The following is a 16030-nucleotide window of genomic DNA, read 5'->3' as shown; positions in this document are numbered from 1 at the left end:
CAATTTTGATGGTGTAGTTGAGGGCCATGAACAGATTTACATCACCTCTTGACTTCCCTCCCTTTGATCCTCTGTCTGTCCTACAGCATGTGGTGTATGATTAGGTCTGATTGCCAGGTTCTGGACACAATCTCTGGTGGATACTCCATCCAGTTCTGTACCACCTTACCATTTCCCCCACCCCTACTTTTAGAGACCCATCTCCGAAGAGTCCTACTGGAAGAATTAGATTCACTTCTCAAGATTGGAGCCATACAGGAGATTCCATAGGAACTTTCCCTGATTTCCCTAAGACTCATGCTGGACCTCAATCAGGTCTAGAAGAATATTCAAGTTCAGGATGCTCACTGGGGGTGGAATCATCCCCTTTCCCCTCTTCTTTATCCGAAGGGTATTGGTATGGGGCTCTTGACTTACAGGACACTTACTTTCATGTGGTAATCAAAGATTCTTGCATAAAGTACCTGACTCTCTTTGGGTGGGGACAAAAAACTACCAATTCAGAGTCCTTTCAGCTTGTATATAGCCATGTGAGTCTTTGCAAAAGGCCTGGAGATGGTTATTGTACCCCTCAAATATCTGTCTACCCATCCCTGACAACTGGCTCCAAAAGTCCAGCTTAATGATACAATGCATGTGCAACCTCTTCTAGTTTTTAGCACTGTTAATCAACTAAGAGAAATTCTTGCTTCAGTTTGCATAAAGGATCATCTTAATTGGAGAAATACTGGACTCCATGTAGGTCAAAGCCTCTCTTTCAGAAGAAGCTTTCGTAACTTGAGACTCCCAATACTCCTGCAGAAAAACTGGTATAGACCAAGCAGTTCATAGATTAGTGGGCTTGATACTTCATCAACCTATACCATGGCCTTTGCTCATTAGAACACAAAATGCTTGTAGCACTGGGTGGCAGGCTATTACACACTAAATATACACAGAGGAGATTGATCATCCCTTCTCAAGTGCGTGCTCCAACAGTTTAGTTATGGAGAAAACAGACAAAATCTTCAGAGGAGACCCTTTGCTCTTCCTTTTCCAGCCATCACAGTGTTCTTGGATGCTTCCAATCTGGGCTGGTTTGTACATCACCAAGACTTCAAAATACATAATCTAAGGAACATCTGGGAGTCCAGACACCATAGCGGAGCACTGAATCTCAGGGCAGTGTAATGGGCTATTAAAGCCTTTTGCCCATTCCCGCAGCTATGTATACAGGTGCTTGACAACACCTTTTCCATGTATTAAATCAGCAAACAGGGAGAAGTACATTTCTGCAGAGGCAAGAAAACTTTGAACGTAGTACATCCAGAACCAAATCCACTTGTAGTTCTTCTTGCTCCAGGGGAAAGGGGTGAATGTGAAGGCAGACTTGCTCAGCAAGAGGACTCTGGATCATCCTTCAACAGATGTGGTCCTTGAAACTGGTGGTGGCCATTGCAGTTTTTTGTGAATGGAGCTACCCAGTAATAGATCTCTTTGAATTGGGACAGCGCATCAGAGTGTGTTACACAAGAGCACACAAACAAAAGCTCCTTTTCAGATGCATTTCTGCTGGACTAGAACCAACATCTATTGTATGCCTTCCATCCCATTCCCCTCATTCCCAGGTGTGACAGGATGCTGGGTGAAAACAGCCTGAGCCAGCCTTCTGCCACTAGAGCCCTAATTGAGGGAGAACTGGAGCTGGCTAAGCCTGTATGGAGTGGGCAACAGGGAGAAGCTGCCGGGCTCGTTAACAAGGCGCTATAAAGGCTCACAGAAAGGAAGTGCAGGGGGAGGGAAAAAGCCAGAAAGGGAGAAGCCACAGAGGATGGAGGAGAATAAGCTCCCATAGGTTGGTGGCTGAAACTGTGAGGCCCCTAAGGCTGGTAAGCCGGACTGTTTGTGCATAGAAAGTAGTGGGTGAGCAACTTGTAAATAAATCGCACTGATGGGAGTACAAAGCCGACATCTGTGAGTGATTTGTGGGCGCAGAGGACCTGATCGTAGGAGAGCCCTGTGCGAACCCCCTACACCAGGGTCATAAGGAAGATCAGGCTTGACAGAGCCAACATTATGTGGCCTTGTCAGCACTGATATCCAGGTCTTCTGCAGGTGGCCAGAGAATATCCGTGCTTGCTGCCTTTGTCTCAGACAGGTCTCAATATCAAGGGGAGGGATTCTGCCACTCAATCTAGATACATTTGACCTTGCAGTATGGAGGATAACCTGCTTGGACAATTGTGAAGTTCCTATTCTCTGGGGATTGAGACCATCTTCTTAAAATCCAGGAAGACTAAAGTGCTACCAAAAAAGAAAAAAGGAAGTGGGTTTATCTGAGCCACTAGATAAGAGGTTTGCTCAGTCTTATGCTGGAATCCCTGCTGTCCTACAATGTTTTCTATGCCTTAAATCAGTGGGTCTCAGCTGGGTGTCTGTGAGCTGGTTTCAGGGGATCCCCAATCCCTGTCGCCCTGTGGGGCAGAAGCCCCGAGCCCATGGGTGGAATTGGAAGACATGGGGTGACATTACCCCCCAAAACTGCACTACCTTGCGCCTGGTTAGCTAACTCTGGTTAGCTCCACACACACACACACACACACCCCTACCTCTTCCTCCTCCTCCTCTTCTCCCCCCTCCCCCCGGCTCTTCCCCCAGCCAGGTCAGAGGTGGGGAGCGAGGTAATGTGGAGTGGCTGTTGCTCTGGCTGGTGCTATGGAGCAGGCAGCTGCGTTGTTTCCCTGTTTCCAGCTCGTGCCCATGGCTACAACTGCTCCTCAGCTCCCAGTCCCCTTTGAGTTATAATTTTTGGTTGTGCCACACTCCCCCTCCCTGCCCCGCCCCAAGACAGGCTGGATGGCCTGCTGAGGTGAGTCAGGGGGTGGAGGTGGCACTCCCCATGTCCCACTGTGCAGAGCTGGCCTGAGGTGCCTCCCTTTCACCCCCTCTACCCTCCAGCACCCTGACTGTCCCCCAGAATAGAAGTCAAACTATGTCTATGCCCAAGGGCCTCCCTACCCAGCAACTGAAGCCTGGAGCCCTGACACCCCGCACTTTATACTGTGGTCAGGAAGCCCCATGCCAGTCATGCTTAAGGTGATTTCAGATTTCAACCTACGGCAATGTATTTCTCTAACTGTGTTCTTCTCTGGACCCTATTCCCAAACAAAGAAAACTCTTCTCCATATCCTAAAGGTAGAAAGCGTGTTCTTGACTTAGCTGAAAAAGACCAGGTCCTTAGAAAGATTTAATACATTGTTTTCAGTTTACAGGAAGAGATGCCCATTACCAAACAGAGACCTTCACGCTGGATTAGGAGATGTTAAAACATGGTCATCTTTTAGCCAGAAAACCAATATCCCTGGTTTTAAAAACCCATTCACCAAGAGCCATTGCAGCATTGGTGATGCATCTTAGGAATGTGTGTGGGTGGAAATATATCAAGCAGCAACTTGGAATTTGATGCACACTTCCACCGGACACTACTCTTTGAATTTATTAGCATTGTGCTCTGATTGCCATTTTGGGAGAATGGTGCTATAGTCTGTATTTAGTTAGGAACTAGGTGGGGGAGAAAGTGGATCTTGGAGGAGGAGGTTACCTACTGGTAACTGTTCCTAAGAGTTGCGTGTATGTGTTTGACAGGATCTGTTCACCTTCCCTTTACCTTGCAATTCTGTATAATGTCAGGACTCTCCAGTTAGGGAAAAGGAAAAAGACCTGAGATGGGTGGATGCATTCCTAGTAGAGGTAGGTGATGACATCACCCTTGTGCAAGATCTCTCATGCCCCTCCCAATGAATATGGCTTTTCAAAGGTTCTGTAGATAGATAGATGCTAGGATGTCCATATCTCTAGAATAGAGGCATTTTTCAAAGAAAAGTTATTAGCAAGTAATCTTTTTCTTTCAGAGGCTTATAGCTTGGCCACATTTAGGTACATTTTCATGGGAACAGCAGAAGGTGCATCCTGAGCATGAAGGCAATCCCTTCTAAACTTCAAATTCCTGCTCCAAAGCATGAGGATGTAGAGCTTCTCAATGAGAAATAATTGTGAGAATGTTTTATGAAAAAGGTGATTTTTTTTTTCCTCCACCAACCTCATTTTGAGAGATGTCTAAACCATTTGTGCTGAAATTCATAAATTTCAACATGAGGCATGTACCCCATACACAGAATGGAAAATTTCAGCTCAAATGGTTAGCTTGGTAATGATATAAGTAAAAATAGTCTTATAATGAGAAATGTCAGGCAACCTTAACTATACATGGAGATCATCTCCATGTAAAGTGTCACTACTTAAGTTTAAAATATTTAAACTAGATTTTGTTCTGATCCAGGTGTTCTGTGGTGTCTGTTGCAATCGGAAGTGCAAGCTGCAGTACACTGAAAAGGAAGCAAGAGTCTGTACTGACTGCTACCAATCTATTAATAAAGGTAAAAAGTTGTGATCGTGGTTATTTGCTTGTAATTACTACTTCCATCAAAGGAAAAAGGTTAAGCAAAATTGTTATTTTAAGACTGAAGGATGAATCTGTGCACCTAGAAGGAAGCATTTCCTTCCTAAAACAATGATTGAAATGTTGATTAAAATTTGTCTGGCTGGTAGAGCGCCTTCATTCTCTGCCACAGCCATGGTAATTATGCATATACTTGATGGAAACGCATAATATTTCTAATGTAGCTAGAGTGCTGCTGTTTGGCTGTTGTGGAGTCTAAATTGCAAAAATATTGCATGTTATTCCTTTCCCAAAGTTGAGTGTTTTGAGGCAGACCATGTTTTCATCCGTGTCTTAGCTGAAGAAGTCTTCCTCAGGTTGTTCAGAAGACTGTTTCCACCAGTGTACCCTAGCTCCACTCTGTTATGCCTCCACTTGTGTCATAAAAGACTGCAGTCCTTTTGAAGGAAGGTTAAATTGTGCAGCAATGTGACAGTAGTAGTACTGGGAACGACAGTGACAAACTGAAGCCCTAATTTCTTGTTTTGTAACATTTAACAAAGATAAGAGTAGTGCGTTCCTGGTTTGTTTGGTTTTTTTACCATGGTTTTTGTAATCATGAATCAGATGAATTTCTTCCTTTTGATTATCCAGTTAAAGCTTGTTTTTACTTGTAATATTCTCCTGCCTGTAATAGACTTAAGCACCTAAATGTGCTTAGTACTGAAACTCCACCATAGACTCTTTTTTTTAACCTTTTCCCAATGTGGAGAATATAGGATTTGTCAGTATTTTATAACCATTGCCACATCGGAGAATGAAATCAAGCTAGTGTGACTAGTGATTAATAGGCGTGAAAACAAAGTGTCACTACTTAAAATGGGAAATCCTTACTCTTTAAATTAGTTATTTATACATCTATTTTTTGTACAGTCTCTATGAATATCTTTGGTTTGATTACTGTTGTAAATGAGGCACAGGTGGTTGCAGGAATTACATGGTTTGATAATGGTCACTGCTGAAGCAAAAGGCTGTACAATGCGTGTCCATTTCTACATTTTGAAGAAAAATAGCAGACAGGAATATTCAACTTAAAATTTGAGGCAGCCGTAAACATTTAATAAATGGCAGTATCTTCAACACTAAGTGCTTATTTTTCCTTTTAGCACAGGCATTTGAAAGGATGATGAGTCCAACTGGTCCTATCCCTAATTCCAGTATCTCCTTTGAATGTTGTTCTACTGTTCCACCTTTGCAGGAAGCCCAGACACCTGGCACACCTAATTCTCCTTCATCTTCTATTTTGCTACCTATCTCTGTACTTAAACAACCAGGTGCTGATGGTAAGTTAAGGAATTTTATGAATTTCAATCTGTTATCTAAATTTTCTAAACTATTCAGCATATACACTTTCAACATATACATAGATGATTTTGTAGAATGGCTATGTTTCTTTAATCGATTGATCAATGTAGCCGTTCAGAAAAAGCCTGTGGGTTGAGAAAAAGGATGTCCTTATGGCTAAGATACTGGACTGGACCCAGGGAAACCTGCGTTCAGTTCTGAGGTCCTCCATGAACTCAGGCTCCCTCTGTGAGCCTGGGCCAGCCGCTTGGTCTCTTTGCCTTAGTTCTCCATCTGTAAAATAGCTAAAGGAAATATTACCCCTGTCTTGTCTATTTAGATTGTAATCTTTTAAGGGGAGAAACCGGCTCTTACTGTGCCCAATGTATAGCACAAGGGACTGTGATCTCAGATGGGGCCCCAAGGTGGTACTGTAATATAAATAATACTGAAACAAAACAAGTAGCTAGGTGACAAATCATTCTCTGACTAGAAGTCAAGTGATGATGGATAAATACCACTTCATCCCATTTATGTCAACTATACTTCTGAATTTTTTCTGCTTAATACAAAAATATCCTTGATAAAAGATTAGATGTACTTAGAGTATCTTTAAAATAAAAAGCGGTAGGTTGATATGAATTTTGTTTTGTTGACACACTATTGACGTGCGTCCATGATATGTTGCGATTCTTGTGGTACTCCAGATTAAGTAAATAGCAGTCTGTTTTTAACTAAATAGGAATTGACTCATTAGGTATATCTTGGTAACTTCCACTGCTAGTGTAGGAATATCTTTGCCCACAAGTCTGTGTGACTGACTGGAGAGAATACCGGTTTCATGTGTACGGTGACTTAGTTCCAGTAACTTTTACTACTTTTAAATAGTCAGAAAAGTCCCATATTTTGGAGAAATATGTATAGAAAGATGCATCACATGCACTCCAGAAATCTCTGAACTATCACTGTGGCTCATACTAAATCCAGCAATGCTTGATGTAAAATCTTAATTTGGAAAAAAGCCTCAAATGTTATACAACCCCTTTTGCTGCTGGAAAACTGTGTTAATACCAAATTAGTGTTTTTTTTTTAACCCATTCTAGGGCTCTGCCCCAAAGAACAGAGGAGAGTCTGGTTTGCAGATGGTATTTTGCCTAATGGTGAAGTTGCAGACACAACAAAACTATCATCTGGAGTCAAGAGGTCTTCTCAAGACCTGAGTCCAGTAAGCCCTGATTTACCAGAGGTGCATATGGTATATTCTCAAAAGTATACACTGATTCATGATTTTCACAAATAAAAAGTTGATGGTCTTTAAACAGGTTTATTTGCCCATTAAGATGACTCCCTCCTAAATGCAGTATTATGTGGCCTTGATTCCTTTCTGTCAGGGTGCATTGATTTAAATCTGGTTTTAATCAACTTTTTCATTTGTATATCCTTTATTTTCTAAAGAAAGGTACATTCTCACTGGTTGGTATAACCATTCAAACATGTTGAATTACAGCCAAATAGAACCTTTTACACTAGATTTGGTACATCTTTTTATTATCTTGGAGGTACATTATAATTATATACATTTAAGCAGTTATTTAGCTTAATGTTTTCAATGATTTTTAATTGTACACTTCTTATATGTTAGAACATGGTGAATTATATATTGCTTATTTGTTAGATAATTAACTTTTTGCTCATGACTTGCGTCAAGCTGCATTACGATGGTAATTGGAATTTAATTAAACACAAAAGAGCATATAAAACTTATTAAACAAAACAATGTTAAATATTTTGTATACTTAAATTTCTCATCAAAACAGGTTTCACATTTACAACTGAATGATTCATTAAAGGAACAGAGGAATTAACTGTTGTCAGTGAATGAAATTGGTTATTTCAGGTCATCCTGGGAAAATTTTCAAATATGCCTAAGTGAAAGTGACTGACTGGAGCTTAAGTTCTTACTCACCGAAGTCTCTTGAAAATGAGATAACACCCTCCTAATGACTTAGGTTGTCCTTCAGACTTTTAAAATTAGTAAATCTCACCACCCCTCCTTCCTTGTTTTTAGTCATAGATCAAGAGAGAGACAAGTTTTCCTGCTTTTTCAACTCCCGGTAGATTTCTCAACTTTGAATTAATTAGTCCAAGTAAAAAAAAGGATATTCTTTCTGTGCCTACTGCTATCAAACGCTGGTTTAGCACTTCAGCAAACTCTGGTTCCAGGTGTTTAGTGACTTCCACTAGTTCGGTGGTGTGACTTTCTTTAAAACATCATCAGCAAACATGTGCTGCTTGAATGGTTCACCTCCAGCCTGGAAACTTATCCTGGCTGGCATGATTGATGGGTGATTATTAGATGTCCATGTCTTAGCAGCATCTCCTTCTTCAGGAGTTAGGCATCTATCATAGGACCTGGAGTTGAGAATACTGGCAAGAAAATGAGGTGGAGTGAATGTCTGATCCATCTGTTTCAATTAAACTTTGTTGTTGGGTATTTCTTTTTGCAATGTCTTTTAGATTCTTTCCAAATTTCAACAGTACCAGCAGTACGGTAGCAATCTTTCTGCTGATTTGTCCAAGGCTATTGAAATAGGCTTAGTATATTCAGCATATTGTCTACATTTCACTTTAGTTTGAAGTTGACTGCTTTGGCTGTGATAGTTCCATCTATTTTGTCATGAAATCCTTCACAATTTGTCATCAGAATAGTCTAGTTTTTAATAAATAGCTCAAAATAGTCAACCACTGTATTCCATCGTACACCTTGGGGGAGAATTAGTTTGGATCCTTCAGCTCTATTCAGTGAAGTTGAAGCAAAGTGGTTGTTACGGAAGTATCTTGCAATTTCAACATTTTCCTTTATTGTACTTAGGTTTTTGGCTAAAAGATACATCTAATGAGCACAGCACCCATATATAAGTTTCAGGTTCCCTTCATTAGCGTCTTCTAGATTTCTTCTCATTTTTGCTACATTTGAAGAATTATCTGTTACAAAGCTACACACTTGACACTTCAATTTTTGCTCAGCTTGTTATAGCTTTTAATGCTACTTTCTTTAAGTAGTCTGCTATATGAGCATTTCCTGATGTCAGTTGTTTCTGTAAGATAGACAACCCTATCCTCTGTTGTCACATGAGCACTTAATACTGGATCATTGTGTATGTTGCTCCATCTATCAAGACTCAGATTAACGAATTTCCCATCAATGTTTTTTTTGCACGCTGTTCAATTTCCTTCTCACACTGCATCTGGCAACATCCCAATAATGTCTGCTCTGCTGGGTAGAGGATAGCCTGGTCGTAATGACTGAATTATGTCAATGGAATGCTTGTTCTGAACAAGATGAAAGGGAGAATTTGTTGCCTAAATGTACCGAACAATCTTTTCATCTATGGAGTCTTGCTGGTGCTAATTTACAAACTCATCCATGGTTGATGATGTTGAAGAAAATCTTTTTTTTTTTTTTTTTTTTTTAAACAGGTAATTTACTCTCTGATGTATGTTTAGTTGCAACACTGCTGGTGGTACCAGCGGATATTGCAGATGATAGATGTTCATAATCCCTTTTATATATGAATTTAAACAGGAAATCTTCACCTAGGATGTCTGATTATATTAAGCAATCAAAAAATCATTCCAGAACTCCAGCAGTAACAGTAAAAATGTATTTGATAAACACTGCCATGGCATACCAATTATATTTTGAACAGACGGTTTGAAATTCGTAACTAAGTAATCCACCCAAAACACAAATATATGACAATAATTTAAATTATCATTTACTAGCATATTAAGATATGGTAGGCAGTCCATAAGAATGGTACAAAAATAAGTTGAGTAACCAGTTGATCCAGATTGTTCACACATGTTCACATCATCATCTTCAAAGTCACTGCCTTCTGAGGAGCATTTTTCATGGTGCTTCATTCTGATAACCAGGCCCTGCATCTCTTTTCTCAGGGCCCAAGCATAATTTTTTCGGGCCTAGTACAAACTTATAACACGGGCCCCCTCCCACACAAATACCGCAATCCCTCATCCCATACATACAATCTCATAAGCCATGAAAAAAGTTTGAATTCTGAAATTACTGTTACATATTCTACATTTCTGAAAAATGCCCCTCCCCCCTTTGCTATTTTTGTTTAACATAACACCTAGCCTGAGAGTCCTACAAGTTTGCTGACTACTTTGTAACTCTTTGGTCATTATAAAGATATTGTATTCTGTCAATGTCTTGATTTTTTATTCTAATGGACCAATGTGGCTGCAAACATTTTATAATTAGGCCAGTTAACTTTAAAGATTTATTTTTCTGGCCTTTTTCATTGCAAAATCATGAATTAGCCCCCCAAAGTAAATTTCTCTTGCAAGTTCACACTCAATAGACCAGATAGCTAGGTGGCTTAACCATTCTTGCCTAATTGTAGAACGCCTGCAGTTTTTGATGAGTGCTAGCTTGCTGAAACTTCTTTTAGCTTCTGCCACAGTCATTGGCAGTGTGCAAAAAATCCGTAGGGCTATGCACACTTCACTGAAAATTAGTTGCAGTTGTGTTTTGTAGATCTCCTTTAATACGATCAGTGGGGGTAGTTCATATTCTTTTCCAAAAGTGGACGAAGATTTTTTTCAGGTGCAACATTTCACAAGGAAAATTCTCAAAGATCTGTAGGATACTTGTGAAGTAGACATTTAAAAGGTTCTTTCAGTTTCCAGGCTCTAGTGTCACATATTTTAGGACCGAATGGAATGTCAAACAAATGTGATTGGTTGCTTTGAATCTGTGCTCTGATCCGCAGATAACATTGTCCAAAGTTGCATCGAAAACATTCCTTCTGAATAAAGACTCTGGTTCATTTTCAGAGATGGTAGAACATGGTATCCTCAGGCATGATCTACAATTTAGCCTCAATTTTTTCCTCATGGTAATGGGGATTGCAGCCTGTGCCAGGCCCCCAGGGCCTCTGGGACTCTTTTTCCCCCCATGTGTGGGCCTTGCTTTTTGTTGCACTGTTTCCTTTTTTATCCAGAGGTACTGAATTTCTTGAAAATATTCCCAAATAGTCTTTTTTTTTTTTACAACATGCAGCCAGGGCAGTTTTTCCTCCAGTTCCCAGATGTAGAAATAAATACTAAAGGCTACACTCCAAAGAAAATTGTCCTTTCTTCCCACAGTGTCCTGTTTTGACACCAGTGTTGCTCCTTTTTGGTTGCACACCCTGCTCCTTCTCCTTTGCTAAGTAACTACTCCAACCCCAGAAAAATGAAAGAACTAATAACAATCCAGTCTATGTAACCCGCATGCCTTTTGCATTGCAGTATTTTGTTTATTTAGAGAATGAGAGGAATTTTTGTTCATGTATACATGCAAGGAAACAGACCAAGGCCATTTAATTGAAGTGCCCAGAACCATACAGAAACAAGGTCTGGTAGTTACTGGGCAGATGAGTGTTTTTCCTTGAACTAGAGAGTAAGTTTCCATGGTGGGTGCAGTCATAAATATTGATAATATGAGAACTGAGCCAATCAGAGCTCAGGTAGGGAGAAACTATAAAATAGGAGCCAGGTGGGCTCAGCAGCTGATCCTGATGAGATACATGATGATGTTTCCTGGAGTCAGAGATTGGGTGCCAGCATTTGTGATGACTTAGACAGTCTCTTGCACCCACTAGCACAGCCTCTGGGTCCCACACAGGATTAAGCCCTTAAGGTACTGCATGACTTACTGTGCCATATTTATAAAGCTTGGCTTGAAAAGTTAGTTTTCCCCTTACTCTTTCCAGGTGTAGAAAAGCAGCCTTTAACTTAAAGCTTTTGATAGAGGCTTATGTACTCAGCATATTTATTTTTTTAATGTAATGTTTAAGAGATTATAATAAATTTAGGACTTAACATATTTTGTACTAAATTCAGCTTTCATTTTAAACAGTTTTGTTTTTAAAAAGAAAAAACTTAAATTGAAATAACAATTAAAATTCAGTTTAAATAAATATTTTGTATGTTGCACTGACATGCCTTATTTTTATGATACTGGTGCGGGGATTGGTCCCTTGATTATTTCTGCTGGGACTGAGAAAGTCCAGAGCCTTTCTCTCCCTTCCTGCCCTGCCATATCATACCAACACTTTTTTCTTTATAATTCAAAAACTGTTTATTACTTGCATTGCAGTTGTCTGCCTTTGTGCCAACTGTTGTAAAAAGACATGTGGTCTTCTCCAAAGAACTTATAGTTCAAGAAAGCGCAAGAGCAGCAGCAATGGCAAGAGAGGGATACAACTTAATATATACAAATGTTGTATAAATTTGCAAGCTTAAAAACGATAAGGAATGTCAGTTACTTTCATCTGCTCACAAAATAACAAACCTCTAGAAAATTGAACACCAAAAAATTATTTCCTATTTGCATATTCCCAGTATCAGTCCTGAAACAAATAGCATTTCTGTCACAACCCAGTACACATTGGGAAGCTGCCAATTCCAGGAGAGCTGTATTGATGAGATGGAAAAAGAAACGAGGCGGGAACTGCCTGGACTGATGGTTTGGGATTTTAGTTTTACTTTAGTCATATGGGAAAAACTGATATCCTTTTTGTGCTGCTTTGTATCTCCGCACCTTGTCAGCTTTCCATATACAATCACTGAGGTCAACGCAGATGCGACCCCTAGACTAGGCGTGAACTGTGCTATTAAATACTGGAGTAAGCTACTATTAGTAAATCATGTAAAGATATAAAAACTCTCTTCAGATACTGAACTTGAGGTCCAAATTACAACATTTACCATACTCAAGAATCTTGAAAATATAGTTATACTGGTAACTGCACATTTGTTCGGGGTCTTCATGACTAATAATGTAATCTTTGGTTGTGTTGTGCCTACTGACTCTATCACACTCTAAAATGACAGATGTTCTGTTTTTAGGTATGAATTACTACAGAACAGGTTAATATTAGACTAAATATTATACTAATTATTTTAGGCTCAGATATGTTTCTGTTCTATATTAGAGACCAGTATATCATTAAATATGCAAAAGTGCTGTGACTTTCAGAGATGTGGCTTGCTTTCTGTTTTAGGAAAATACCCTTTAAGATTCTCTTTACAACTGTATACTTTGTTGGCGGCTTTTGCGTTTGAAACAGTAATATAGGAGAATACTAGTGCTGTTAAAGGGATGATGAATCACAGATCTAATCAATGATCTATTTTTGTTTCTCATAGGCTGCAAGTCCAGTAGAAGACATCTCTGTAACTGATGTAAAACCAAAGGATGAGATGCACATTACTGCAGGAACTGAGAAATTGCATTGTTCCTTACATGTTGCTCCAGATGATGACCAGTTGGCCACTGCAGGGCAAACCGAGATGTTGCATGATCCTGATTCTATAATTCCAGCTGCTGCTGAATTACCCTTTAATTCTAAAGTTGAGAAGTCTCCTAGTCTTGGCACAGTTAACCAAACTAATGATGATTCACCTCTTAGTCCTTCAGACTACAGAATGCTGTGTGGTATTGAAAACTCAATTAGCAAAGAGTTCAGCCTTATTCCTGATGATGATGGACTGCCACCTCTCTTACTTGCAACTGGAGAAGGAGGAAAAGGTAAAATCTGGGTTGGGGATATTAATATTTACTGGACGCAAGTTTTCTAAAAATATATGGGCCTTCATGTACACACTGAAATTCCAGAAGCCATATTAACATTGTTTCAAAATGTTGCTGTATTTTGGATCCAGCTTGGTAGCTGAACCTACATTATAAAATATGAACTTGTGTAATATGAAAAAATACACAAACATAACAGCAACAACAATCTGAGCCCCAGTATGTTTGCATATGAAGTATAGTACTGGTGCACAAGCTGCAAACCACATGTGGTGCTGGGAAGTTTATTAGTACTATTTAGTGTTTGGGGTTCTCTCAGGACCTCTTCCACTCTGTTTGACTCCAGTCTTATTATTCCAGTTCATTCATTTGTCATACAGCAAAGCTACGCTGATATGATGGGATGCAAACATGGGGTGGGTATAGGGCCTACCACACATCCAAAGTTATACAGCATACCTTTCCTTTATATATATTTACACATTACATTTACTATACATTGCAGTACATGTTTTGGGTTTGGTTTGATCACTTTGTAGGAACCAATCCCTGTACAGCAGGGGTGGGGAACCTTTTTTATGTCAAGGGCCTGATGGTGGCCCTGGCGGCGGGGAAGAATTCGGCGGCGGCGCAGTTTCACGGCAGCAGCGGGGTTCTGTAGGGGGAGGGGGCAGTGCCCGCCGCCGAAGTCCCCCCGCCGCCGAAAACGGACAAACGGCAGCAGGGTTTTCGGCGGCGGCCACTCACCCTCTCTTCCCCCCCCCCCACCCCCGGAACCCTGCCGCCACCGTGAAACCGCGCCGCCGCCAAATTCCCCCCCACCGCCAGGTCCAGAACAATTGATTTCGCGGGCCTTATACAGCCCGCCGTGGGCCGGACCAAATCATTTCACGGCCTGCGGGCCGGACGTTCCCCACCCCTGCTGTACAGCATGCACTGTTCATCCACGACTTATGTTCTATGCTTCTCTAATATATTGTGATCTTGTCCATAAATGGTTCCCTGGGTGTTCCCTCTTATCTTAGCTAGTACAGACATTCTGTTTACAGTCTGCTGATCCATTTACCTCTCTAATCCTGTCTCCCAAGAAATGAGGCTTCACTCATGTTCTCCATGACAAGCTTTACCTATATTTAGCAAACTAATTGTGGCCATGAAGCTCCTGGCAAGATAACAATTTGTTCCTTGTTGCTGTATTTTATACATGACTTCAGAACATACTACTGTCTGTCTTGGCTTATGTGATATGGTCTATTCATCTTTAAACAAAAGTGACAGTTATTCATTGGTTGCTATATGGCTGCCTTAAATTCAAGAATGTTTTTAGTGGCTTCCTTCAATAGAAAGATGGAAGTTTCAAGTACCATATTTCATACACTGTAGTCTGTAATGTCTTTTGTAAATAGAGAGGAAATGGATATTGGCTGGTAAATGGAATTAATTCAGACCTTCTCTTATTTAGGTCCTCTGGTGGAAAGACCATCTCATCAGCAGGTCACCTTGCTTCTTGCAGAAGGAGGACCTAATCCATTAACATTTATTCTAAATGCAAACCTCCTTGTGAATGTCAAGTTAGTATCTTGTAAGTAGGTAGTATACATTGGTTCCCTTTATTTACATACCTTCCATGGTTCATTGTTTGAATTTAATGTTTATACATTTCACTGATCTTGGTGGTTGAGCAGATAAAATTCATACTTTTTCATAATTGTGAGATATGTGCTGTCTGTCTTAATCCAATCGGTAAATTTAAGGTTTTTCCAAATAACTTTTTCAGTGTGCTTCAAAGCAACTTTTAATCCCTTTTGTAATTTATATATGTGCATACTTCGTCGTCATATTCTTTGTAGGATCAACCCAGGGCTATATCCACCATAACAATGTATGTATTTGGGAAGAAATAAGAATACTCTTATAAGTATGCTTTCCTAGCAATGTGTGCTGCATTTTTGAAGCATATTGTACACAGATTTTATGCTTATTTCTGTAAGATGCTGCCTAAATGGGATTTTCTGTTAAGTTTTTTAATAAAGCTCTGGAGACCCCGCTGTGTAAATAATGAAAGGATGCTTCTGTTCATATTACAGCAACTTCAGATATCTGTTTAAAAGATTTGGGGGTTGTGATGAATAGTCAGCTGAATGTGAGCTTATAGTGTGGCACTGTGGCCAAAAGAGCTCATGTGAATCTGGGGGAATGTATAAATAGGGGCATCTCAAATAGGAATGGAGAAGTTGTTTTACCTCTGTATTTGGAGCTGGTGTGACTGCTGCTGGAATATTGCTCAGTTCCAGTGTCCACAATTCAAGAAGGATGTTCATAAATTGGAGAGGGTTCAGAGAAGAGTCACAAGAATGATTAAAAGATTAAAAAGCATGCCTTATAGTGAGACTCTCTCAATGCGCTCCATTTATTTAGCGTAACAGAGAAGATTCATTGGTGAATTAAAATACAGTCTAAAAAAACTTATTTAGGGAACAAATCTTAAATGTGGGCTTTCCAGTCTAGCACCTTGATTCAATGAGGAGGCAAGAGTGTACAATGCCTGCAGAACCTGTATCCTATCCGTGTTTTGTTGATGCCTGTTAATTAACGATCTGTTCCTTTAATCTTACCACTGCAATATTGATTCCAAGACCGAGTACCATATAGGTGAATCTTTA

General features: G+C 40.0%; 1 protein-coding gene across 1 annotated transcript in view; it reads left to right on the top strand.

The window, feature by feature from the left end:
- Positions 1-16030, top strand: part of ZFYVE16 (zinc finger FYVE-type containing 16) — a 61184-nt gene that overhangs the window by 30027 nt on the left and 15127 nt on the right. Inside the window, exons 4-8 of the mRNA XM_067569217.1 lie at positions 4319-4415; positions 5584-5760; positions 6865-7007; positions 12983-13364; positions 14830-14949. Coding sequence (XP_067425318.1) covers positions 4319-4415; positions 5584-5760; positions 6865-7007; positions 12983-13364; positions 14830-14949 — 919 coding nt within the window. The remainder of the gene's footprint in view (positions 1-4318; positions 4416-5583; positions 5761-6864; positions 7008-12982; positions 13365-14829; positions 14950-16030) is intronic.

The sequence above is a fragment of the Emydura macquarii genome, unplaced genomic scaffold (genome assembly GCF_026122565.2).
Source record: "Emydura macquarii macquarii isolate MOO-44397 ecotype Brisbane River unplaced genomic scaffold, CSIRO-AGI_Emac_v2 contig_2897, whole genome shotgun sequence".
Classification (NCBI taxonomy): domain Eukaryota; kingdom Metazoa; phylum Chordata; order Testudines; family Chelidae; genus Emydura; species Emydura macquarii.
The sequence above is the reverse complement of the archived record's forward strand: the minus strand, read 5'-3'. Positions and strand labels throughout refer to the sequence as shown.